Raw genomic sequence first — 23,414 nt, forward strand, 5'->3', positions numbered from 1 at the left:
CCTTTTATTTCTTATATTTCTGTGTTTTTCTAAAATTTTTATCCTGTATTTTTCAGATAATTTTTTAACATGTGATTTAACATATTTATCCACTTGTCCAACCCATAGTCATTCTTTCACTACAAGAGATAATTATATTACACATCAACTGTTACAGGCTTGTAAATTGAGAGTAAATAGAGTTTGTAAATGCTTAAAAAATCTATAAATGACATTTACACCCTTTAAAATTTGATGCTGATTATATAATAACAACTTGTGTCTCATTTAAATTAAATTAACTAATTATAACTAGAAAGTATTAGGTTGAGTTTTCTTTCAATGGATGTTAATATGGAGGATCAGTAATATTTGGAGGGACATAATATATGAAATTGACATGAACCTTAACTAAGCCTAGAAATATAAATATTGGGGAGAAAATTACTAGTAGAGTAGCTTTGTCTGTGACATACTAAAATAATGGTTTGAGAGTGGGAGAAGGATCAAATTTTACCTATTGATTGACTATATTTATCTTGTTTTTATTGCATTCTTCTTGAGCAATAGTTATAAGCCCTAACCTTTCTTTCTCTAATACTTCAATCAAAGTTCAAGAATTCTTCATGATGCTTACTGGAAGTCAAGCTCAGCCCAATGCCTAGCAATTAGATTCTTCAATCATATACAGGTTTCGGTCAAAGATTGTGACCTATGTTTGATATATATATATTTTGAAAGGGGATTGAGACATTTGATTAAAGTCATCTAATAAGAAGTTGAGGTCAAAACATTGTTTCAATGACATATTCTAAACATCCAAGGTTGATGCAAGTTTATTTTGTACTACTCTACACTAAACATCACTTGTCAAGAGAGCTACTTGGTCAAGCATGGGGGAAGATAAAAAGCTTTTCTTGTAATGCATGCTTCAAATGTCAAACAATTTGGACTGTATAATATAGTCTACATATAACTCTATGTCTGTGGAGCATAATTAAGTAGACATATCTGCTATGAACATAAAAATCACAGCTCCCTGACACAGTTTTGATTATTTTCATTAGCAAACTCTTCATCATCATTATAATACATCCATTATGGTACATGATCAAGGAAAAAGTTACAATTAGTAAAAGTATCAAAGAATCTTGATCTAAAATCAAGACATGTGGTAACATGATTAGAATTCCCAATATGTTGTTATTTTCATATCAATTATTGATAATGGATGTTATCTCCCTTTCCTGACACACTATTCATTTTATATATAATATAATGTCATATTTTTTTTCCTCTAAAAATATACTTCAGAATGGTTATAGGTGAGATAATTCATGTCATCAAACAACAAGACATAAGAAAAAAAAAGGTTTTCTAAAATGGTAGTTCACCTCTCAAACATCAAAAGATGCCCATCTTCTGATGCCAAATCCCCTTGTTGTCCATATAATTAGTCCCAGTAATTTATGAAAGAGAGATGCTTTTTAGACCCATAAAAACAAGCCAAAATAGACACTGAGATAATCCAAACTTCCAAATTTTGTATCCATTGAGAGGGTGTCATCTCCCATTAATATATTGACTTTTAAGCTGACCAAGTTGTCTTTTCTAGTGAGCTTCTTTTATTAGTGTCTCCAGCACTGCATTCTTGAGATGCTGCCTGGGAATTATTAATATCCACATCCACAGTAGTGTTGTTCTCCAACACAAACCATCACCGAGGAAGAAGACAACGAAACAAGAGAAAATGGGAATTTGGCATTCTTTGTGTGTATTGCTTTATGTGATAGAACTTCAAGGTATTGACAGACATGAATTGCGCATCCGCTGTAGTGTTCTCCAACACAGGCCATCGTCGGAGAAGAAGACAACAAAACAAGAGAGATGAAATGCATGTCTGTGAAATGCATTTCCACAGTGGAGTTCTCCAACACAGGCCAACATTGGAGAAGAATTTGACAACAAGGAAAGTGAAATGGCAATTTCGGATGCTCGGTGATGTATTATTTACATGTGATAAATCTTCAAGGCATGGAGGGAGATGAAATGCATGTCTATGAACGGTGTGTATCTCTCTACAAATGGGGTGGTTTTGGAGTGATGATGGGTGAGACAATATGACTTCCCTTTATGGGGAATTGTGAGTTGCAAGAGAGGAATGGGTGGATGAGTTTCCTTCTCTTTCGAGGGGGGTGCGATAGGGATGACAGCACTTCATAGAAGATGAAGTTGGGTTGGCGTGGGGGTTGCAAAAGTAGAAGCACAAGTCACCCTTGTCCCTTCACTTTTCCCTGCCCTTCTTTTTCCTCAAGAGCTCTCTCTCTCTCTCTCTCTCTCTCTCTCTCTCTCTCAAAAGGAGGAATGTTGTGGGTGTGATGAGTCCTCATTGAGAAAGGGGGGACCCTTGATTGAGACTTGCAGGCTCTTTCTCTCTGTTTATCTATCTTTATCTCTATCTGCCTTTAGTTTGGAACAGTGATGGATTGTGGACAGGCAAAATTGATAGAGCCATCCATCACATAAATCTTTTCTAATCTTAAGATTAACATACTATATTCATAATCAACAGATCCTGAGTTATGTTTAAATGAAACGACTAAGATTATTTAGTTTTACATTGGTCGACGACGACGAATAAAAAAATTATAATATTATTTTAGTTAAAATTAATTTTATGAATAATTCATCGTGAGACTATGTGATTATGACTGTTTAAGTAAAAGATACTCTCCTTCGATCTATATATGATGGTTCATGTTCTATATAATTAATCTAAATCATATCATTAAATACCACCTTTAGCTCATCTAAATGAAGTTTAACAACTGAGAAATAAGCTGAATTTAGAAGGCATTATTAGTTTAGCATTGGCAGTTTTGGCAAACCAACCATTGCTTTCTTTAATTGCAATATCGATCCATTAATTACTTGTCATCAATAAGTGTGGGCACACTGCCATTATTATTATAAGAATCTAGCCACCAAAACCTTAGATTTGATCACCGCCTTACTGGCGGTGATCTGACCGGGAATTCCCCCCTCGGGCAAAAGGAGGCCGCGGAGGACGGGACCACATGAGTGAGCTGTGAGGGGATTTCTTGAAATATATCTTAGTATAGGGACTTGTATGCAATCCTAAGTGACACTGGAATGACTCGGAAGTCCACCGCTTTGGTTAATGTTATGTAATTTGAAGTGTGTGTGGGGGTTTAAATGTAAAGTTGTTGCCCTTATTGGATCCACAAGTAGCTCGAGCAATAGCTACAAGGAAAGAGAGCGAAGCGAGGAAAGGGTGTTCTTTTCCCAATCCTTTCTGTTCCCTCTCTCTCTCTCTCTCTCTCTCTTTGTCGTTAGGATCCGAGTAGCGGTCGAGGAAGAGGAATCTTTCCCCAAAGAAGCGGAATCGAGGCGCGGTTTTGACGGATCTTGGGAGCATTTGGAGCATTTCTTGACGTTCAGTCCTTCGAGGGGGCGACTTCGATCATCAGATGAATGATTCGGAGGTCTCGATGACGACAGAACGGTGCTCGGGGTTTGATTTGTGTCGGGCGAAGCCGAAAGATTGAATCTTGATGGTCGGTTGCGGCGGGGGGCATGGCGGCGGCGTCGGCGGCGGCAGATCACGGCAGGACGGGCCACGCCGAGAGGGACATCGAGCAGGTAAAGGCTTCGAATTCTTGGTGGAACGCTGTTCTTTTAGTTCCTGTAGTTGAATCGGAGGAATAGGTGTTTCTTAGTTGTTGATCCAAGGTCGACTAGAGTAGTCCATATCACTGGCTTCTCTGTTGCATCTGAGGATTTTTTTGTGTCGAGTGATGTAAACAACTAGTTGGCGTTTTGGTATCAACTTCCGTGGATATGACTAAGTGAAAGCATTCTCAGTTTATGCATATTGCACATTCAATTTACAAGAGTTTAAACTAACAACTATACACTTCTATTGAAATGCTTGATTCTTGCAACAACAATTCAACTCCTCTTGGCTAGTAAGTGCTTCAAGGTGCTGTTAAATTTGGCACTTATTCATCCTTAACCTGAGTGTTGGCTTCTGTTTACGTTAGTTATTCCCCAATTTCCTAGACTTGCATATTTGATGACTAGTCAAGACATTTCATATCTGTTTGCTAACTTTTCCAATGGAACGGTTTTCTCCAATCAAGTTTATTTTTGTTGCAGTCCTTCTTCCAGGGTTGAACAAAAATGAATGAACATGCTAAAGCGTCAATAGTGATGCTAACGAACACCCAAATATCATATCCCTAGAGAAAGATTTGTGAAACAGATGAAAGCATAGGCAGAAGATGCGAAGAAGTACTACTAGGAACTAGAGTGGGAACTATCTATATCAGTTTAGCTACATATACATTAGATTTATATAACTCCTACATGCATGTTTATCTTGCTTTCCTCTTCTTCTTAGTTAGTCAATCTCATAAATTTGATGGAACTCTCCTTGCAATTTGTTAGGACGTGGCTCTCATAACTAGGACATGGTCCAGTTTGGAGAATGACTTACTTATAGGGCTACTGATGCCCAATTCTGGCTACAGCAGGCCTAGAAATTCATCATTAAGATACCCCTGAAAACTAGCTGAACTTGTCTTCCTCTGGTTGACCGGCCAGAGTAGGACCCCAAATCTGGACGACTGCCTACTCCGGCTTGTGTGGCTACAGTAGCTCACTCACTGGTTTGTACTAATACAAGCTAGTCATCCAAAATTTTAAAGACCCCTTTCTGCACTAGATTAGAGTCCTAGACTTTTCTTCTTGATCATGAGAGGACTGCCAATCATGCTAGTCAGATTGGCCACCATGGACTAGGAGGCGAGTGGGTCTATAGATGGGTAGACATTATGGTGTCATTCTATTGTTTGTGATATCACTCTTAGATTAACGATCTTGGCTTATTTATTAATTTGTTGTGTTTTGTGGAAAATCATTTATATAACATCCTGGTAATATGCTCAAATTATGCTGTTTATCTTACTGAATATATAGTCTTCTCAATTTTATGGACAAATATGTAACATACCTAACTTTTTCCTTTTTATCATGCTGAACGTGTGCTCTTATCTGGCTATGTTTCAGATCAAATGAATTTGTCTTGCAGATTAATCGTATGATTTATTTTTTTTGTCCTTTTCATCACTCACAGGCTATCACTGCTCTGAAGAAGGGAGCATACTTGCTAAAATATGGACGAAGAGGAAAACCGAAATTTTGCCCATTCAGATTATCTAATGTAAGCTTTGTCGACACATGTCTAGAATTTTGGATTCTGATATTCAAGATGCTGATATACTGTCCGGTTGCACCTTCAAATATTTGTCTGTCATTTTTTTTTCTTCTTTTGTCTATCTTGTACATGACAATATTAGTCTAAGAATTGCTTTAGAATTATGTTTTTCTGAAAACTAAAGGTAGTGCAACTATATATTATCATTTGTAATGGAAAATTTCAAATATTAGCTTGATATGTCCAAACAAAATATGCTATATGCTTCATGTTATGCATTGGATGGTATCAGATATCTTTTCTTCATGCAATTTGAACAATTGTGATATTTCATGTTTATTAATTTTCTCTCCCAAAATTCCACTTAGTCAGCTATAAATGCAAGAGTATGTGATCCCTTGAGGTTGTGCTTGAAACTGGTTACTCCTTTATACAATAAGTTAATGATAATTTAGTACCAATATCTGTCTTCTTTCTTGATCCTCAAGAGATCTTTTCTCTTCTTCAAATTGGAGAAAGCCTTAAGAGGGGTATATCTTATTATTCTTATTACAAGATCAATACATATATGCATATTTGCGTAATTATAAGATGAACATATTAACCTATAAAGTTCTTTGGAATGACTCATTTTGCTAGTCATGTTTTCCTAAAGTTAGCATTTATCATTCTTTTACAAATGATTAGTTGTGCATATTTGTATTTTCAGGATGAGTCCACATTAATATGGTTTTCAGGCAAAGAGGAGAAACATCTCAAACTAAGTCATGTATCCAGAATCATGCCTGGACAACGCACTGTAAGTTCCCTTTTTGGATACACAAGCCTCCAGAAAACCTAAGATTTTTATAAATTAAGATTTTTCGGCAAAGGCTATTTTTCTGATATGTATACTTACCAGAGCAGAGCAACAATCCAGTTAATCACATTATAGAGTCTCATTCTTGAAAATATAAAGAAATTTTTAGTCAAAATGGTTATAGAAATACTGGAGCAGAAATTTTGTGTTGGAAATTTCTGGACGGTTCATGTTTCAGGAGGAGACAGCAGCATGCTCTGCCACTTTTCAAAGAAGTTCATTAGTCAGATAAAAATTGTTATAGGAAAATAATAAACTTGTTGTTTTGTTGCAGATGGCAAATTATATATTTGAAACCAGTATCGTGTTCTTCTAATGTATGTCTGTATGAAGTTTGTGGATTCATTTTCACCTAATTTCGATCTTATGTTTTGTTTACAGGACATCAATCCTGGTAAGGATTGTATAGAAGTTATGTTTTCTCTCCAGTTACTCCTAGCTTAAGTGTTGCGATAGAGAATTGTGGCTTACTATGTTTTTCCACCGAAGATTTTCTGTTCCCTAGGGTTTTAGAGACCTAAGGATTCTTAGTTGAAACCAATACATAAGTTTGTATGTATGCTTGGCCTAGATATCCGACCTAGGTTTTTTCACCATTTAAGTTGTGGAGTAAACAATTAAGAACTAGCAAGCTGATAATGTTACATTGCAATCCTAAGCCCCAAACAAGGTTGGATCATGTTGTTGACTAAATGTAAGCCAAACAATGAAAAGTTAAAAACCAAAAGATCTAATGAATCTAGTTCATGATCCTACCTAATCAGTAAGCAAAATACGATGGAAAATTGCGTGAGACTTCATAGACAGATGTGAAATACTAATATTCTGAAGTGAATAACCTCAAATTGTTAAATGCAAGCTCAATGTAATATATATACATATATATAAATTATTAACTCCTGATACATTTTTGTCTGCCAGGCAATTTTTCAGAGATACCCACAGCCTGAGAAGGAATGTCAATCATTTTCTCTCATATATAGTGATAGATCACTGGATCTTGTAAGTCTAGTCCAATCTTGGATCAACTAAATATGTCTCCTAGTACTTCTGAGCATTTATCCTCCTCCATGCTTTTGTCTATTCTTTCATGATTTGCTTACTTATATCACCCTTATGATAATCTCACTCTTCTCTGTGCAAGATATGCAAGGATAAAGATGAAGCTGAAGTCTGGTTTGCTGGTTTAAAAACATTGATACCACGCAGTCATCACCGAAGTTGGAGAACAGAATCGAGAAGTGATGGAGCATCATCTGGTACAAACAGTCCAAGGACATACACCCGTCGAAGTTCTCCTTTAAACTCTCCCTTTGGTAGCAGTGACAGTATGCAGAAGGTGTTCCCTGTTTGTTCATCATTTTGTTCTTTTCTAATGTTACCAATACAATGGGAAATTGCTGACTCATATATAAATTCAGGATGGCAGTGACACTTTTCGAGTTCGAAGTCCATATGGAAGCCCAACAAAGAATGGATTGGACAAATCATTCTCTGAGGTTGTCTCATATGCAGTACCTCCAAAGTCTTTCTTTCCTTCAGATTCTGCTACAGGGTCACTCCACTCTTTATCTTCTGGATGCTCAGATAACATAAATGGGCATGCAAGAGCCATTGCCACAGATGCATTCAGGGTGAGTCTGTCAAGTGCTGTCAGCTCATCCAGTCAAGGCTCAGGTCATGACGATGGAGATGCTTTAGGGGATGTATTTATATGGGGGGAAGGGACTGGGGACGGGGTTCTAGGTGGTGGAAGTCTTAGACTCGGTAGCTATTCAGGTATTAAATTGGATTCTCTTGCACCGAAAGCCTTAGAATCTGCTGTAATACTAGATGTGCAGAACATATCGTGTGGTGGGAGACATGCAGCTCTTGTCACCAAGCAAGGGGAGATATACTCTTGGGGGGAGGAATCAGGAGGGAGGCTTGGGCATGGTGTAGATGCTGATGTATCTCAGCCAAAACTGATTGATGCTCTTGTAAATATGAATATAGAACTTGTCGCCTGCGGGGAGCATCACACCTGTGCTGTTACATTGTCTGGTGACCTTTACACATGGGGGGATGGCACTTCTACACTTGGGCTCCTTGGGCATGGAAATGAGATGAGCAACTGGATCCCAAAGAGGGTTAATGGGGCTTTAGAGGGTATACATGTTTCATCAGTTTCTTGTGGGCCTTGGCATACAGCTGTTGTAACCTCCGCTGGGCAACTATTTACCTTTGGAGATGGAACTTTTGGTGTCCTAGGTCATGGAGATTGCAAGAGTGTGTCAGTACCCAGGGAAGTAGAATCCCTGAGAGGACTGCGCACGGTTCGAGCTGCTTGTGGTGTTTGGCATACTGCTGCAGTTGTAGAAGTAATGTCTGGAAATTCAAGTTCTAGCAACTGTTCTTCTGGGAAGCTGTTTACATGGGGTGATGGTGATAAAGGACGTCTTGGACATGGTGACAAAGAAAATAAACTAGTGCCTACTTGTGTAGCTGCCTTGGTTGAACCAAACTTTTGTCAAGTTGCTTGTGGGCACAGCCTAACTGTGGCACTTACTACCTCAGGTCACGTTTACACAATGGGCAGTGCGGTTTATGGTCAACTCGGAAATCCACAGGCAGATGGAAAGCTACCCATGCGTGTTGAAGGAAAGCTCCTCAAAAACTTTGTTGAGGAGATTTCATGTGGTGCTTATCATGTTGCTGTCTTAACTTCAAGAACTGAAGTATACACATGGGGGAAAGGTGCAAATGGTCGACTAGGACATGGTGATACTGATGACCGTAATTCCCCTACATTAGTCGAAGCTTTAAAAGACAAACAAGTCAGAAGTGTAGTTTGCGGCACTAATTTTACTGCAGCAATTTGTATCCATAAGTGGGTATCTGGAGTTGATCAGTCTATGTGCTCAGGCTGCCGTCTGCCGTTTAGTTTTAAGAGGAAGCGACATAACTGCTATAATTGTGCACTTGTTTTTTGCCATTACTGCAGCAATAAAAAGTCTCTTAGGGCTTCTATGGCACCAAATCCTCATAAACCATATCGTGTATGTGACAACTGCTTTATCAAGTTAAGCAAGCCCTTGGAAAGTGACTCATCACTTCATTCTGCAGCTAGCAGGAGGGGAAATATAATTAAGGGATTCACTGAAATGACTGAGGAGGATAAATTGGATCCAAAATCAAATGTGCAAATCCCTAGAATTTCTTCAATAGAGTCCTTTAAGCAGATAGAAAATAGATCTTCTAAAAAGAACAAGAAATTTGAATTCATTGGCAGTCGTGTATCTCCAATCCCAAATGGAACATCACGTTGGGGTGCTCTAAACATTTCAAAATCTTTCAATCCAGCATCTGGAACCTCGAAGAAGTTCTTCTCAGCATCTGTTCCTGGGTCAAGAATTGTGTCCAGAGCCACATCACCTGTATCAAGAAGGCCCAGTCCCCCTCGTTCCACCACACCAACACCGACACTCGGAGGACTGACTTCTCCAAGAATCATTCTTGATAACTCAAAAGGTGGTACTGACAGCATAAGCCAAGAGGTTCTAAAGTTAAGAGCTCAGGTAAACTTGCAATCTAAATTCTAAAGAACCTGTGAAGATATATTTGTTCCATTTTTAATTAATCATCCAATTACACAATATGTTTAAATAGTAATCAAGTACTTTAATATCTACTTCAAACATTTTTTTTGATAGCTTTAAGACATAAGTTATTCTGAGGAATTTCTCAAAGTTCTGACTTTGATATTGAAATTTAAGTGCTTGATCTCAGCTGGCTTTCTATCATTGGTATTGTGTTCAAGACAATTTGTAAAAGATAGATGTCATTATCGTTTCTTAAATTGTGGACACTCATTTTCTCCTGCTGCTACCTCAGTTTCCTGGGATGTAGCCTACTTCTAAAAATGTTCTAAGTGCATGTTACTCCATAAATCCTGATATGATAAGTCTCAGTTTCCTGAGACTTTGGATGGATGTCACATTGTCACTTATTATACAACTAATGCTATATATCTGTGAAAGTTATGCAGCTCTTAATTTTCTTAGTACTCACCTCAGTCATAGCAAATGCTACAACAGAAATGCATAGTGCAACTTATCTGGGTCTTTAAGTTAGTAGTATAGACTGGTTTGTTCATGTGGTCAAAGAAAATATGTATTCATGAAGTTGGATTTTTTTCATTACATGGGTGCATAATTGGCTTGTATATCTATTACTAGCAGTTCAACTTTATTGGTTTCACTAGTGTATTTAAAATGGTAGTCTCGTAGTATAATCTAAGGAGTCCCTTACAGCTAGATTGTAGTCAAGATATGTCATAATATGTGAACTCCTTGATGACGTAGAGGAGAATCTCTAACCATCATATTTTGAAAGATGAAGTTCCTCTATGGAAGCAATCAGTAGTATTAGAACATGGACTGCTAGACCTTTGTCTCCAAAACATAATTGAGAGATGTTGGTCGACTTGGTGGTGGAGATAAGAAATGAGGAAAGTTATTGAGGATTTGCAAGAAATATATAGCTATCAGAAAGCAGTTGAATCTAAATTTCAAATACTGGTTGCTATGCAACATATCAATTAGTTTTTACTGGTTGGAGCAACAATCGGTTTCGTTGGTTGATATTGGAAGGTATGGGTTGATATATGGCCCACTTCATTGGAAGCTGGTCTGGTAGATCTCTAAAACTAGTACTGACCAAGATTTAAACCTTGGTTAGAATATGAAACTTCTTACTTTATAAACCAGAAGTTTATATTTGCATATTATTTTCTCCTATACGAAAAATAGTATTCATTGGCACAAATCAAATAGTTGATTCCCATGTATTTTACCAGCCCTGTCTGACATCAAAATATCCTAACAACAATGTGTAAGCCAGGAGTGATAGACCCACCAAGGGTACAAGAGTACCTCATAGTGATGCATAGTCTACCAACAAGGTAGGTTGCTATCTGCAGCAGTATCCTGTAGTTGCATCTGTAATAGTGATTGTTTATTTTCAAAATTCTGACCCTTGGTTATTGAATCCTTGGTACCGACAGAATCTAGTAGTTGGGATTTCATTGTAATTTCATAGGACTTGACAGGAGCCCTTTTTTTTTGCAACCTCCAATCTGTGAATCAGGGCAACAGAGTAATTTATATGCTGGAAAGCAAGGGACCATGTGGAAATTGTTTAAGTGCATAAGCAGAACCTAAAAATCCCTTAAGGAGTGTATAGCAGATCCATCGGTCCAGAAGCCTTATCTCTTCCGTATATGATTTCATGAGCTTCCAAGACGAGATGCAATGTGAATTTTCTTGAGGAAGCTCAGCTTCAGTGTAAGGGGTATAGGGTGCATAGCTTCCAGATAGATAGCATCTAATTGTGGATAACTAGGTAATGTGACAGAATTGTAGAACCAAACTGATTGCAGAGGGAAGATGCCATTTTCCCATTTTCCATACAGTTAGAATAATAAATCTTTAAATCTGACTATATCCATTCAACTAGAATATTTTGGCCATTAGAATAATAATGTTATTCAAATATCAAAAAATACAAGTAACCACTTTAACTTAAAACAGTTATCAGATGAAAATCAAACTCATATGCATCTTTTGGCTTGTTTCATACAGTGACCAACACCGCTTTGCTAATTTAAATAAAGCGTGATATCAAATCAATCTATTTTCAGCAACTTATACATAATTAGCAGCTCATTTCTTCATGCCAATACTGGGTCTGACAAAATATATTATTGCAATGTTCTGAGAGATTCTTGATTCAAACATGGTATTTAGCATCAAGGGAATTGTTTCTTTTCATGTGGATCAATGTTGCCTACTAAGGAATGTCCTAAAACAACCATGATGAATCTTATTTAGATATCTCAAGTTCTTATTATCAGGTAGCAGATATAATGAGGCAACTGAGTTTCTCGCCAGTCAAATTATGACTTTTGTGGTTTAATTAACATAGCAGTTTTGATGCATGCATATTTATAACTCATTCACAGTTGGGACTTACGGTTTTGTTGTTGTTGTTGTTGTTGTATTCACAGGTGGCAAACCTTGCTCGTAAGGCCCAGCTTCAGGAAGTTGAGTTGGAGAGAGCAACTAAACAGTTGAAGGAGGCCATTTCAATTGCTGAAGAAGAAGCTGCAAAAAGCAAAGCAGCCAAAGAAGTAATCAAGTCACTCACTGCTCAAGTAAGGGCACTTGCATTGACTGGTAGACATGCTCTTTTTTAATTTTAGTACACAACTGATTTGCCGAGTGTTGTGTGGAGCTTAAGAAAGTTAGATTGCATGAAAGTTAGATTTCATAAAGCTTCTTTGAAGTTCTGGTTCTAACAATCTGATCAATTGAGACTTATGAAGTTTTCCACAAGTGATTTAGGACTTGCATTTGTTGACCACAGAGCATCATATTTATTCACATTCTCCAAGGCAATTGTGCAACTGATTCTATAACTTAATTTTCCATGGATAAATGGTACTAACACCAGCCATTTGCTTCTTGGTACTGTTTAATTATGTTCTTACATGTTCCACCTCTTTCTGATTTGTTTGCAATAGTTAAAGAGCATGGCTGAAAGATTGCCAATAGGAGCTGCTGAAAACAGTAAACTAACTTCCTTGGCATCCCTCAACACAACTCCCACCTCAAGTGGTGTTTCAGTTGCAGCTGTTGAGCGATTAAGCAGCATGTTGACTTCTCAAGAAACAGATGCAAATGTTTCCAGCTGTGTGCTAGTTTCCAATGGACCAAGTTCCACCGGCAGTCACAATAATGGTGGTACTCCGGTAGCAAGGAATGGAAGCAAAGTTATTGATGCTGATCCTGATCGTGAGACAGAATGGGTTGAGCAAGATGAACCAGGCGTGTATATCACCCTTACTTCTTTACCTGGAGGTGTGAGAGACCTAAAACGAGTACGCTTCAGGTATTTATAACTCATCTTTCATTTAATTTCAGTCCAAAGCAGATAGTACTAAAATTTCTTGCACATGGTTTATCTGTGCAATCGAGTTGAAGAACAAAAGTGTTTACTGTTATCATGGTAACAGCAAGTTCAAATGATTACAACTTGGCACACTGCATGGTTAGATGTTTCTGTTTATAATGTTTGAAGTAATATACGTGATTGCTAATGACTAATGTGACATGTAACTTCCATTTTGGTATTATCAAATTTTCTTTCATTGTGTTCTACAGTCACTTGTTAGAGAAAATTTGCTTAACACGTTACCATCAAAACAATTTTGTTTAAACCCAATATTCTTTGTTTCCATAACTCTAAAAGCATTAACTTGTTTCTTATACAGTCGCAAGCGGTTCAGCGAGAAGCAAGCAGAACAATGGTGGGCTGAGAACCGGGCTAGGGTATATGAGCAGTACAATGTGCGAATGGTTGACAGGTCCACTATTAGCATCAGAAGCGACGAAAGATCTCATTAAGATTGACTTGAAATAATATTTGCCTTTAAATTGTAGTCATGCCAGAGCGGTGATGAAGTTCCTAACTTAATCGATTAGTTTGTAAATGTCGGTAAATTTCATTTTTAGCCCCAGAAAAGATTGGAGGGCCTGGGTATAAAGAGGATGTGGTTGGTAGTCTCCATTTTTCTAATTTTCCTTCAATTTTTCTTGTGTGGAAAGATAAGAGTGGGTTTGAGCATGAGGAATGTAAATCCTTATTGGTCAGCTTGCTAACATCCTGCATTGTAAAGCCAAAAGGAAATTGATCTTGCCCTCTCTTCTTTTTCTATATATATATATTAGTGTTAGCTAGCAGTACATGTGAATGCATTATGATTTGTGTAAGCACCTGAATGGTGTTGAACAAAGAGAAAATGTTATTAAGTTGCTGGTTTATTACTGAACAAAAACGTTTGATTTAATTGTCACAGCGTCTGCCAATGGGTTTTTCCTCAGTTGTGTTGTTAAGAGGCTGAAAGCTTAGATTCTGGTGCTAAGCCTGTCAAATTGGTCTTGGCTCATGGTTGAAAATGAGTGACACTTGGTGTTCAATGATACGTCTGAGCATGGTTCGAAATCTCGATGTCGGATCCCCGTTAGTCCCTAAGATGATTGTTATAGTTTTGTTATAGTTTCGGTGTTGGTGTTATGTTTTTATTGATTTTTTTAAAACTTTGATGGACTTAATTGATTTTACGTAAGTTGAATGGTATTTTAGTATAAAAAAATTGTCAATCTCATTAAAATATCTTATGGTTCGTTAATAATTTTTTAAAAATAAAATGGGTAATAGGATGTCTTTAACTTGAGATTTTATAAATATTCATTTTAGTAAATATTTGGTAGCAATATAAATTATAAATATGGATCTTATAATTATTGAACGTGACAAAGGGAAGGTACTCCGTTGTGGTCAAAAGTTTTCACAAGTGTTCACATAATACTATTATGGAATAAGGTAGGGAATACACTATCCTAAAGGCTCATCCAAGTATGTGCTATCCGGGTGACACTCCACACCACATTACAGTCATTTTGTCTTTGCGCGATGACTACACAATCTACATTTACAAGCTTGAAACAATCATAGAAGCTAACTAAAATAGAGTTGTCGAACCTTCTATAAGTCCTCTACATGAACAAAATTGAAAGATACGGATATACACGAACATTACATCGAAATTCATATTTATGATTTTATCTGTGACATTCTCCTCAACTTATTCCTTCGACATCCTTGTCAAAGCCTTTGCAGATCCTACATCTCCTCGCTTTTATTAAATATTCAATATTTTGCTTCAATTGCAATGTGTCTCTTGGCTTCCAATTGCTCTTTATCATTGTTGTTGAGTAGTCAAACTTTGATTTGTTATGTTGCTTTAACTCGTGAATGATTCTAACTCTAGTGTGGAGTCGGTTGAGTTGTGTTGATCTTTGCTGGTTCCTATGAATCCTTTAGATAAAGAAAAAAAACATTCCTTATTATGTGTTAGTCTCTCTAGCGTCTCATGTAGCTTAAACTAGGTGGATGTCTGTTAGAGCTTTAACAAGCATCGCCTCGTAGACTTTAAAGTTTTTAAGGTCTTTCCTCAATAAATTTGTCCATCGATTCCTCTTTCTACTTATTGTAACCTCAAAGTAGGTTCGTATCACTTTTGTTTTCAATTGACATTCTATTAGGAAATAAAGCGGACAATCTACTTTTAGTATCACCGATCACCATTGGTGAGGATTTTACAACTAATATCTTCCACTTTCTTTGAATGGTCTTAGAACATGTGCAGAGCTCCTTTGTTGGATAAATAAAAAAACCAGAGTACTCGGTTTCACCTATTCTCTTAAGGGCAAAGAAGGTAAAAAGTTACTAGTTTCCTCAAGGGTTATACTTTATGCATCAAGCTAGTTATTAGCCTTCACCTGCTCTTTGCTCACACTTCCGAAGCACTCGAAGTGTTTGCACTCTTTGCATTGAGTTAACTATTGGAATTCATATTCTCATTACCATCATACTTCTAGAATATAAGTTTTGCCCAAAAAGAGTAAAATTTCACGTCGACTTGGAGCGAGTCTCTAATAATTTTAGTCACCTCTGGGATTATACCATATTCTCCATAATTTCAATCACATACTCTTTTAAGTAGAAATGGTACAGTACACGTACTGCTTATTTCGTTCCTTGGTTGAGTGCTCATGCATAAACCCAAAGTCACTTTAGGCTATTTTGATGAGAAGCTCATTGACATCAATTTTACAAAGTTTCTTGCCCCTACCCTTCAATCTTATCTTAGTACTTGGAGTTTGTCTCTATATTCTTCACCTCGTTGGCCTCATTCACAACCAAGTGCTCTCCCTCCATGAGAGCAAAAGATCAATAACTCTACAGAAGCCCTACCTCTATGGAACCATGGCATTGTCATGCTTATAGCTCCAGTATATATTGTCTTTCTTCATAATTAGTAAATCGCTTTTGTGGCACTCATCCAAGTCTACCTCAATTCTAACCGATGCTTGGTTTTGAGTTACTATATCTCTTTGGACTTATCGTCGCTTCCTCACACCTTTTTGCCATCTACTCCAACACCTTTATGCTCTTCAAGAAGTTTCCATTGGTCGATGGAAAGATAGATTATAACTCTAATGCATAGTCTTTGCCATCATATTGTAAGGCTCGGATCGATTTTGTTCTTCTTTGCATTTTTGGTGGTAACGTTCGCTTACTTGACCTTGTCCTTTGGCTTATTGGGCTCCCTTAAGTAAATATGAGCTTTGAAATAATCCAACCCTTCAACCTCTCTGATCATATCTATGTATGCTCAAGTCCCCCCATGGGACTCACTGATACATATACTCGGAATTTTCCATTGATGGTACATAATCCTCATATGATAATGACCAAGGCTTTCATCCAATGCAAAATATGATGCACACATGAAAGACCTACCTTTATGGTATCATGACATTTACTCTTTAAATTCATAGCCCTTGTCGTCATATTATTCACCTAAGTGGAGCTCTCAATAGCTCCCGATCATACCTTCGTATGATTAAGTCACTCATGGTACTTCTCCCATGTGTGATGCATTGCCTTGAACTGTTCCACCATGATCTGTTATACCATGTTGCCTCCTAATGACATATCTATTACATTCTGAACTTTGTGGGATAAACTCGAACTACGATCTCTCTATGTGTGGCATTTGCAAGCACATTGCAAGGTCTCCACTACCTTCGATTGTGTTTGCTCCTTTGACAATCGACCTTTGTCCACCTGCTCTTGGGTCACACTAGGACAAAGTGTAGCCCTAGTACAGTCCATCACCTAGTAGCTCTCAAAATTCACCGACTTCGCTAAAATTGGTGCACTATTATCTAGATCCTAGGCCCCTACATAAGCATAATCTCCGCTATACATCACTTCTATCATGGTAACTTGAATGGCAACACTACAACGTATTTCTTAAGAGTAACCACCTCTATACCCTCTTATCCCGTGCCAAGGTCTTTTGACTCTAACTTTGTCTTTTTAAGTTGAGTCATCTTAGTTTCTTCGTCAAATACTTTGTTGAGATAAGGTACATGTGCCTTGAAGCTCTATTCGACTTTGACCCATGGAATGATATGGTTTTGCTCTTGCCTTTACAAGAGTTCATGTCCTTGACCTCTATCCAAGGAAAGCTTTGTGCCTTCGCTCTATGTTTCGTTTTATATGTCGATTCCCTTCATATGGCTCGGGCACCTCACCAAGTTCCACCCAAATTGCTCAATTCCTCAGTTTACATTGAGTAGATGGTAACCCTCGCTCCCACCATTCCACGAGTTAGTCATCCGTTGAGTTCGATCTTCACATTGACTTTAAGTATGCCTTCGTTTGGTATTATCTTGGATTACTCCCCTAATTGATCTCGCAATGCATCCACTAACTCATTACCTTGTGCGAGATCATACAACAATACCTCGTTGCTTACTTGGTCCGTTGAGCTTTATAAAGTTATTGTCTTGTGGTATCCCTCTTCAACATGTGTGATTTATTGCACTTGATTTTCCCTATGGAGAAACAAGACTTATCCCTCTGAATGTCTATCCTATTTGAGTAATTTTTCTCTTCACATCCTTCCCTTTGGAAGTTTTGGGGACCACCATCCCCTTGGACTACTTTGTCTTACTGAACAAACTATGCACTGTTCTACCCCTATAAACGCACTTGCTAGATTATGACTCTTCACCAATATAGCCCCTACTACGACCCTCAAGTTCTAGCAATGTGTTGAACTTGTTACATACTTCGACCTCCTATGGACGTATCATTCTCGTGTCGAAAAGAAAGTTCTAATGTTCCATGGTGCTGAGTTTTTCTCACCTTGGGATGCCCACGAACAATCTATCGTCCACATACAAGACCTTGCATGAGTACCAAATTTTTTAAGTTGACAATTCTCTTCACCTCTATGAGCCTTGCACAAATATTTTGGTCGCCGAGCAACCTATCCCTTCTTGCATGATCTCAATCCTTTGTCAAGCGCTCTGCTTGCCTTGAGAATTGTCAAGTTTGGTTATCAACGTCAAGTCGTAGCTCGAACAAATTCATCTCAACCTTTGTGTGCTACATGTTCTTCCCATCTCGCTTGTCCTCGTAGTGCCTCTCGCACGAATGGTTGGCCATTTCTCTGAATCTTAATCTTGAATACCCATTCCTCTTAGTGACTCCTTTCTCTACGTGTTTGTTTCCCTCAAATGGTCACACGTGTTAGTTGCCTTTAATGCAGCCCTACTAGGTCCCCAATGTTTATATGTCAAGTGTTTCTAAGTGTGCTTATCCTGGTTTAATATCATCTGTCACAAACTTAGTTGGTTTTGCATAAGTCATGCGACACCCTTGTATGTCTATCCGCAAAAAGTCAACCTCTTTGAAACTTCTTATAATCTCTAAAAAAACCTACAAAAGAGAAGGCAGATTAGAAGAAACATTTAACTCAAGATCCTGCAAACAATCATTTCAACAAATACTTGATAGACAATGCAAATTACAAATATAATCATTGCAAACTCTAAATGGTCATACGACAAAGGGTAGTCCACCGTAACCAAAAATCCCCACAAGTGTTCATATGACACTACTCTAGAGCAGGACAACAAACTAACCTTAGACATTATCTCAAAAGCCCATCCAGCCATATGCCACTTGGGTAGCTCATGAGTACTATATTGATTAACACTCTATACCACTATGCAAAGCTAGAAAACCCTCAAAATAATTTATTTTTAAATAATTTTACCTTTTCGTGACAACTACGTATAACCTACGTGTATGAAACAAAACTACCAAATCTATTACAAACCCTTGTTTATAACTTTGTCCGACACATCCATATAGCACCTGGTATATGAATACTGTATCAGTCTAACTGATTTATGCACCTGATATATGAATACTGTAGCAGTCTAGCTGATTTATGAAACTAACAGTAGATCAAGATTCAAAATTGGTAAGACCAACCATCAGATTGAAGCTTGTCCCAACCAGATCAAAGAACAGGCAAAGTATGGCATTCATTTTAGACATCAGGGTTTACCGAACTGGTGGAGACACAGCAGTGCCATCTCAGTCCAATGTCAACTTTGCCTGTACCATGCAACCGCCCGTGAGTGCAACCAAAGAAATAAAAACCAAGAACAGATACCATCTAAAATCTTCATTAACATCTGATTCTCTAAATGCAGTCCAAACCAGGTTCACAGCTCAACATGGTGTAACATTGTGGACAAGCTGGAACAACCAAAGGGAAAAGTACTAAATGAAAGCATTGTTTCTTAAAAAATCTGTGGAGCTCGAGAATTCGCTGGCCGAGAAACAAAACATGAGGTCGGTCCAGTTGCACCTGAAATTTACTAGTCATCTTGGGCTTTCACCTTCTTTTTCTTTTTCTTCTTTCCTCTGGTCCCTGTTTGGATGTCACCTTCGTTGTCTAAGTCCACACGACTCTTTTTCTTCTTTTTGGGAGTTCCATTTTGTTCTGTATCATGAGCATTCACCTCACTGAGTACCACTTCATCTTCTTGATCCTGCTTCTTTTTCTTTTTCTTCTTCTTATCGGTTTCTGGTTTGATAGAGGCATGTTCATCTGCAGCAACCTCAGGAGGTCTATCCTCTTCCATGGGTTCAGCAGCTACATTCTCACCTTTAGATTTCTTCTTATTCTTACTTTTCTTTTCAGAAATTTCACCATTCTGCTGCCCATCTGAATGAAAAAAAAAGGTCTTAGAAATTAGTAATCAGCAAAAAACAAGCTACCATGTACTGAAATGGATCAGTAACATTTAATCAGCAGAATATAAAGACCAACATAGCTACAAGTCAAGTCCAATAAGTGAAATCACATATTACACCCAAATCTAAGTCTAAAATTGAGACTACAATAAATTCAGCAAATTCAAGTACATAAATTGACGCCATGATAGATGTAATTAGATTAATAAGCAACTCTGCCAATTTTTTCGCAATGTAAAAGTAATGAACTTTTACAATGTGAAACTTTTCTTTTACAAGATGGAGCACTTGCTGGACAGGTAGCACAACATTGCGAGAAGGGATACTTACCATCATCCTCCTGAGAACCATTGCTCAGTACACTCTCAATGGCAACTTTCATCACATCGACATTCTTGCGAGGTGCAACACCTTTGTCATAGAAGTCCAACCTCTCCTCAACTTGCTCACGGAGCTTTTGTCCAAAAACAGAGGTATTCACCTCTGAAAGCATTGTTTTATCGTTAGACTAACAGTTTCAATAATCAGAAACTACACTACAGAAAAATAATACATATTTTACTTACCAGAGAAGCAATCAATACGGGATGCAATGGAACACTTGTTTGCAAGATAGCGAGCTATGCGACCCTTGTTTCGTGCAGATGCTCGGCCAATAAAAGAAGAATGAAAGATAAGGCCATACTTTGGAGTGTTTCCTCGAGTTTTAAGAGCTCTGTAATATGAGGGTAAAACAAATAATTACTGGAACATCAGCATTCTCATCTACAGCATTACCACAATCCATTATTTCGTCTATTTAATCTACTTAAACATGCCAGATAAAAGAATCATTATCATCCCGAGTTTTGAAATGTTAACTTAGATTCTGTATATTAATGAGCACATGACTTATAACTGAACCCCACAAATCTATTAGCTCTGAGATGCATTTATTTCAAAGGCAGCTGATGCTAGACTTCTATAAGAAGAGATAGGTTGGGAATTATGAAAAAATTTGAACCTGAAAAGTGCTTTCTCTGCACCAAGTATCTGGAGAGTAGATGAAGGGCATTTGGCCAGGTTGGAAAGACTGCCTGCATGAGATATCAAACGAGCTCCAACAACTTCACCAATAAGAGAAGCCAGATTAGGTGCAATGTCAGTCATTTTTGTAACAAGATACTCATAAAGCTTCTTCCGATATTCAGAGAGATTAATGACTCTCTGAGCAAATTGCTGGACATTAATTAAATCAATTGGAGAAAGATCCTGTCCTGCAAAGGCAAACAAAGAACAAATCAAGCATAATATACACCAATTACTAAAGAAAATTGATCTTTGTTGTTACCCATCGATGCTTTAGCTGCTTCTACAATTTCTTTTGCTTTGTCCTCATCACCAACTATGTCTGCTAAACCAGGAATATGGCCCTCAGACAAGTCTGATTTGTTCTCCACAAATTTTGTAACTCTTGCATACAGGTAGTTGTCATTGATGATTTTGACTAGCTCTGGGAAATGCCATGAGTACCACTCCCTGAAAAATGTGATTTAGTTAACACAGTCAATAGTCTGGTGCAAATAAGAAGCAGAAGCCAATCAAGGATTATTTCCCAATAGTCTTGATAAGTTATGGAGAAGTTAACCCTGCAAAAACATTAAAGTACAGAAATATGCTTCAAGTTGTCCATGATAAAGGCATTTGAATATGAAAATGCCTTCTTTTTAACTTTTCTCCTCTTTCTTCAAAATTCCACAAATAGATTTGCCCAAACTTGACAATGTTTCTCATCATATTGCTTCTTGTTTTGAAAATATTTAAATGCTCAAATGTCTTGAAGTTCCACAAGTACCATTTCCTTTTACCAAAAAGACTATATCATATACAATAAAAGGAGACTATTATCATATTTGCAAGTATACTTATTGAGACCCAAATTGACTAATGTGACCCAAATTGCAGCAGGTCCAGTTGGCCTACAACAAAAACATATTGAGAGGATAACTTAAATAAATTTAGCTTCAAAATCAATTAAGTATGATGGGACTAATAACATTTACACCTTGTCAGGATCAGAATTGATGGTCTTCAACAGCAGAAAATCAATAACAAGATTTTAATATCAAAAAAGGGCGGTGGAAAAACCTTATGTCTATATGCTGAACAATGCCATGCAAAGTCATTAAAAAGTTCACAATTATACAGCGGATTGCAATAATCTTATGCCTATGTTGAACCGTCTGATGATTAGGCCAACTTCAAGTTAGACGGACTTCTAGATTAAATAGAAAGTAATAGCAATTTTGATTGATGTTAATACGTGTTTTGTGGATATTCCTGCCCAAGAAACAAGAAATAAACGCACCTGACTCTCATTGAGAAGGAGTTAATATCCTTGTCCAAGGTATCAAGGAGGAAAATGGCCTGAATGACCATATTATCCACCCGGTTGACATTGAACTTCACCTTGGCTCTGCTATAACTATGCCCCAAACCGAGCTGAGCCTTCTCCAAGTCCGAAGGCTATAACCATGAAAGAAAGAACGAGAAACACCATTTCATCAGGCGGGGCCTCAGACAACAGCAAAAATACACCACTGTTTTAGTTGCAAGATCGAACCTTTAAGTCCTTAATAAACCGATCGAAGTGCAACCGCACGCCACGAAGGAGCTCGAGCACAAACTCGTTACTCTGGCAAGGAATCTTGGTCACCTCAAATATCTGCGACCCAACCTTCGGCTCCGCAACCCCAAGACTGAATTTTGCCTTCTTTCCTTCTTTCACCTTGGGAAGATTCATTTCCAAGAAGTTCCTCAACTCCTCGGTCATCAGCCCTATACTCCCACAAAAAAAAAATCAATAGATCAAAAAATATTGCGCAAAAGATAAAAAGAGTGAAAATAATTTGGACTTTCAGGCAGACCTTCCGAGACGGCGTTGCATTGGTTGAGGGCGTCGAGAGCGGAGGAGAACGGGTGGAAAGCGACGAGCTTTACCACCTTGCCGAAGCGAGTGAGGTCGAGGACGGAGTTGCGGACGGCCTCCGTGTTCTGGCCGATCTCGTCGAGTCCATAGGCGTGGAAGAGCGAGTAGCCGGAGGCCGATTCGAAAAGGAGGTAGAGCGCCATGGTCCGATATCTCGGACTAGGTTCTTCCACAGCGGCGACGAGGCCAAACTACCGGGAGAGGGATTTAGACTGACGAGCACGTAGCGATTAGGGTTTTTGCGGCCCGGGTTTTACGTCAGATGAATACCTGTCCCTACCTGTCTATGGTATTCATGCCACACTGCATCACCTAACGTACGAATGGTGGCAACAAGTGGGCCCCATCAGATGTCACCTAACCCCAAATAAAAAGCAGGTAAATACTTAGAGTAACGAGAAAATTTTCATTTATAGGTTACAAATGACCTGTTTTAATCCTGTCCGTTAGATTAACTCTAACGTTTGGACATTATTCCAATATTGTCCTGCTGTTGTCTATCTTGTCTACAATAAGCCATCAATATCAATGCTATACCACTTATAATATATATATATATATATATATATATATATATATCATTTTATCATTTATTTGTAAATTAGGATTTAAATGATGTTCATATCCTTTAAAAAATG

General features: G+C 37.8%; 2 protein-coding genes across 2 annotated transcripts; one reads left to right on the forward strand and one right to left on the reverse strand.

Moving 5' to 3' along the window:
• The first annotated feature begins 3,248 nt into the window (after window positions 1-3,248).
• LOC135612224 (PH, RCC1 and FYVE domains-containing protein 1-like) lies at window positions 3,249-13,861 on the forward strand. The gene is made up of 9 exons (XM_065108246.1): window positions 3,249-3,642; window positions 5,138-5,224; window positions 5,928-6,017; window positions 6,999-7,079; window positions 7,222-7,416; window positions 7,499-9,634; window positions 12,124-12,270; window positions 12,640-13,007; window positions 13,390-13,861. The coding sequence occupies exons 1-9, from the start codon at window positions 3,577-3,579 to the stop codon at window positions 13,520-13,522; spliced, it is 3,303 nt and encodes a 1,100-aa protein (XP_064964318.1). The 5' UTR covers window positions 3,249-3,576; the 3' UTR covers window positions 13,523-13,861.
• A 5,357-nt stretch (window positions 13,862-19,218) lies between these two features.
• Window positions 19,219-23,024, reverse strand: LOC135612225 (nucleolar protein 56-like). Its single transcript, XM_065108247.1, has 8 exons — window positions 22,715-23,024; window positions 22,411-22,625; window positions 22,156-22,313; window positions 21,139-21,326; window positions 20,812-21,064; window positions 20,375-20,523; window positions 20,139-20,291; window positions 19,219-19,779 (listed from the first exon to the last, which is right to left on the reverse strand). The coding sequence occupies exons 1-8, from the start codon at window positions 22,917-22,919 to the stop codon at window positions 19,430-19,432; spliced, it is 1,671 nt and encodes a 556-aa protein (XP_064964319.1). The 5' UTR covers window positions 22,920-23,024; the 3' UTR covers window positions 19,219-19,429.
• Between the last annotated feature and the right edge of the window lie 390 nt (window positions 23,025-23,414).

This window comes from Musa acuminata, chromosome BXJ2-5, assembly GCF_036884655.1.
Source record: "Musa acuminata AAA Group cultivar baxijiao chromosome BXJ2-5, Cavendish_Baxijiao_AAA, whole genome shotgun sequence".
Taxonomy (NCBI): Eukaryota; Viridiplantae; Streptophyta; class Magnoliopsida; order Zingiberales; family Musaceae; genus Musa; species Musa acuminata.

Excerpts from the sequence above, each read along its gene's own strand:
- LOC135612224 (XM_065108246.1), top strand. The coding sequence starts at position 3,577 with ATGGCGGCGGCGTCGGCGGCGGCAGATCACGGCAGGACGGGCCACGCC. Across the intron at positions 9,635-12,123 it reads TTCTAAAGTTAAGAGCTCAG|GTGGCAAACCTTGCTCGTAA; the intron begins GTAAACTTGCAA and ends TTGTATTCACAG. Across the intron at positions 12,271-12,639 it reads TCAAGTCACTCACTGCTCAA|TTAAAGAGCATGGCTGAAAG; the intron begins GTAAGGGCACTT and ends TGTTTGCAATAG.
- LOC135612225 (XM_065108247.1), bottom strand. The coding sequence starts at position 22,919 with ATGGCGCTCTACCTCCTTTTCGAATCGGCCTCCGGCTACTCGCTCTTC. Across the intron at positions 21,327-22,155 it reads TCCTTCTCAATGAGAGTCAG|GGAGTGGTACTCATGGCATT; the intron begins GTGCGTTTATTT and ends CACATTTTTCAG. Across the intron at positions 20,292-20,374 it reads CCGTATTGATTGCTTCTCTG|AGGTGAATACCTCTGTTTTT; the intron begins GTAAGTAAAATA and ends CAATGCTTTCAG.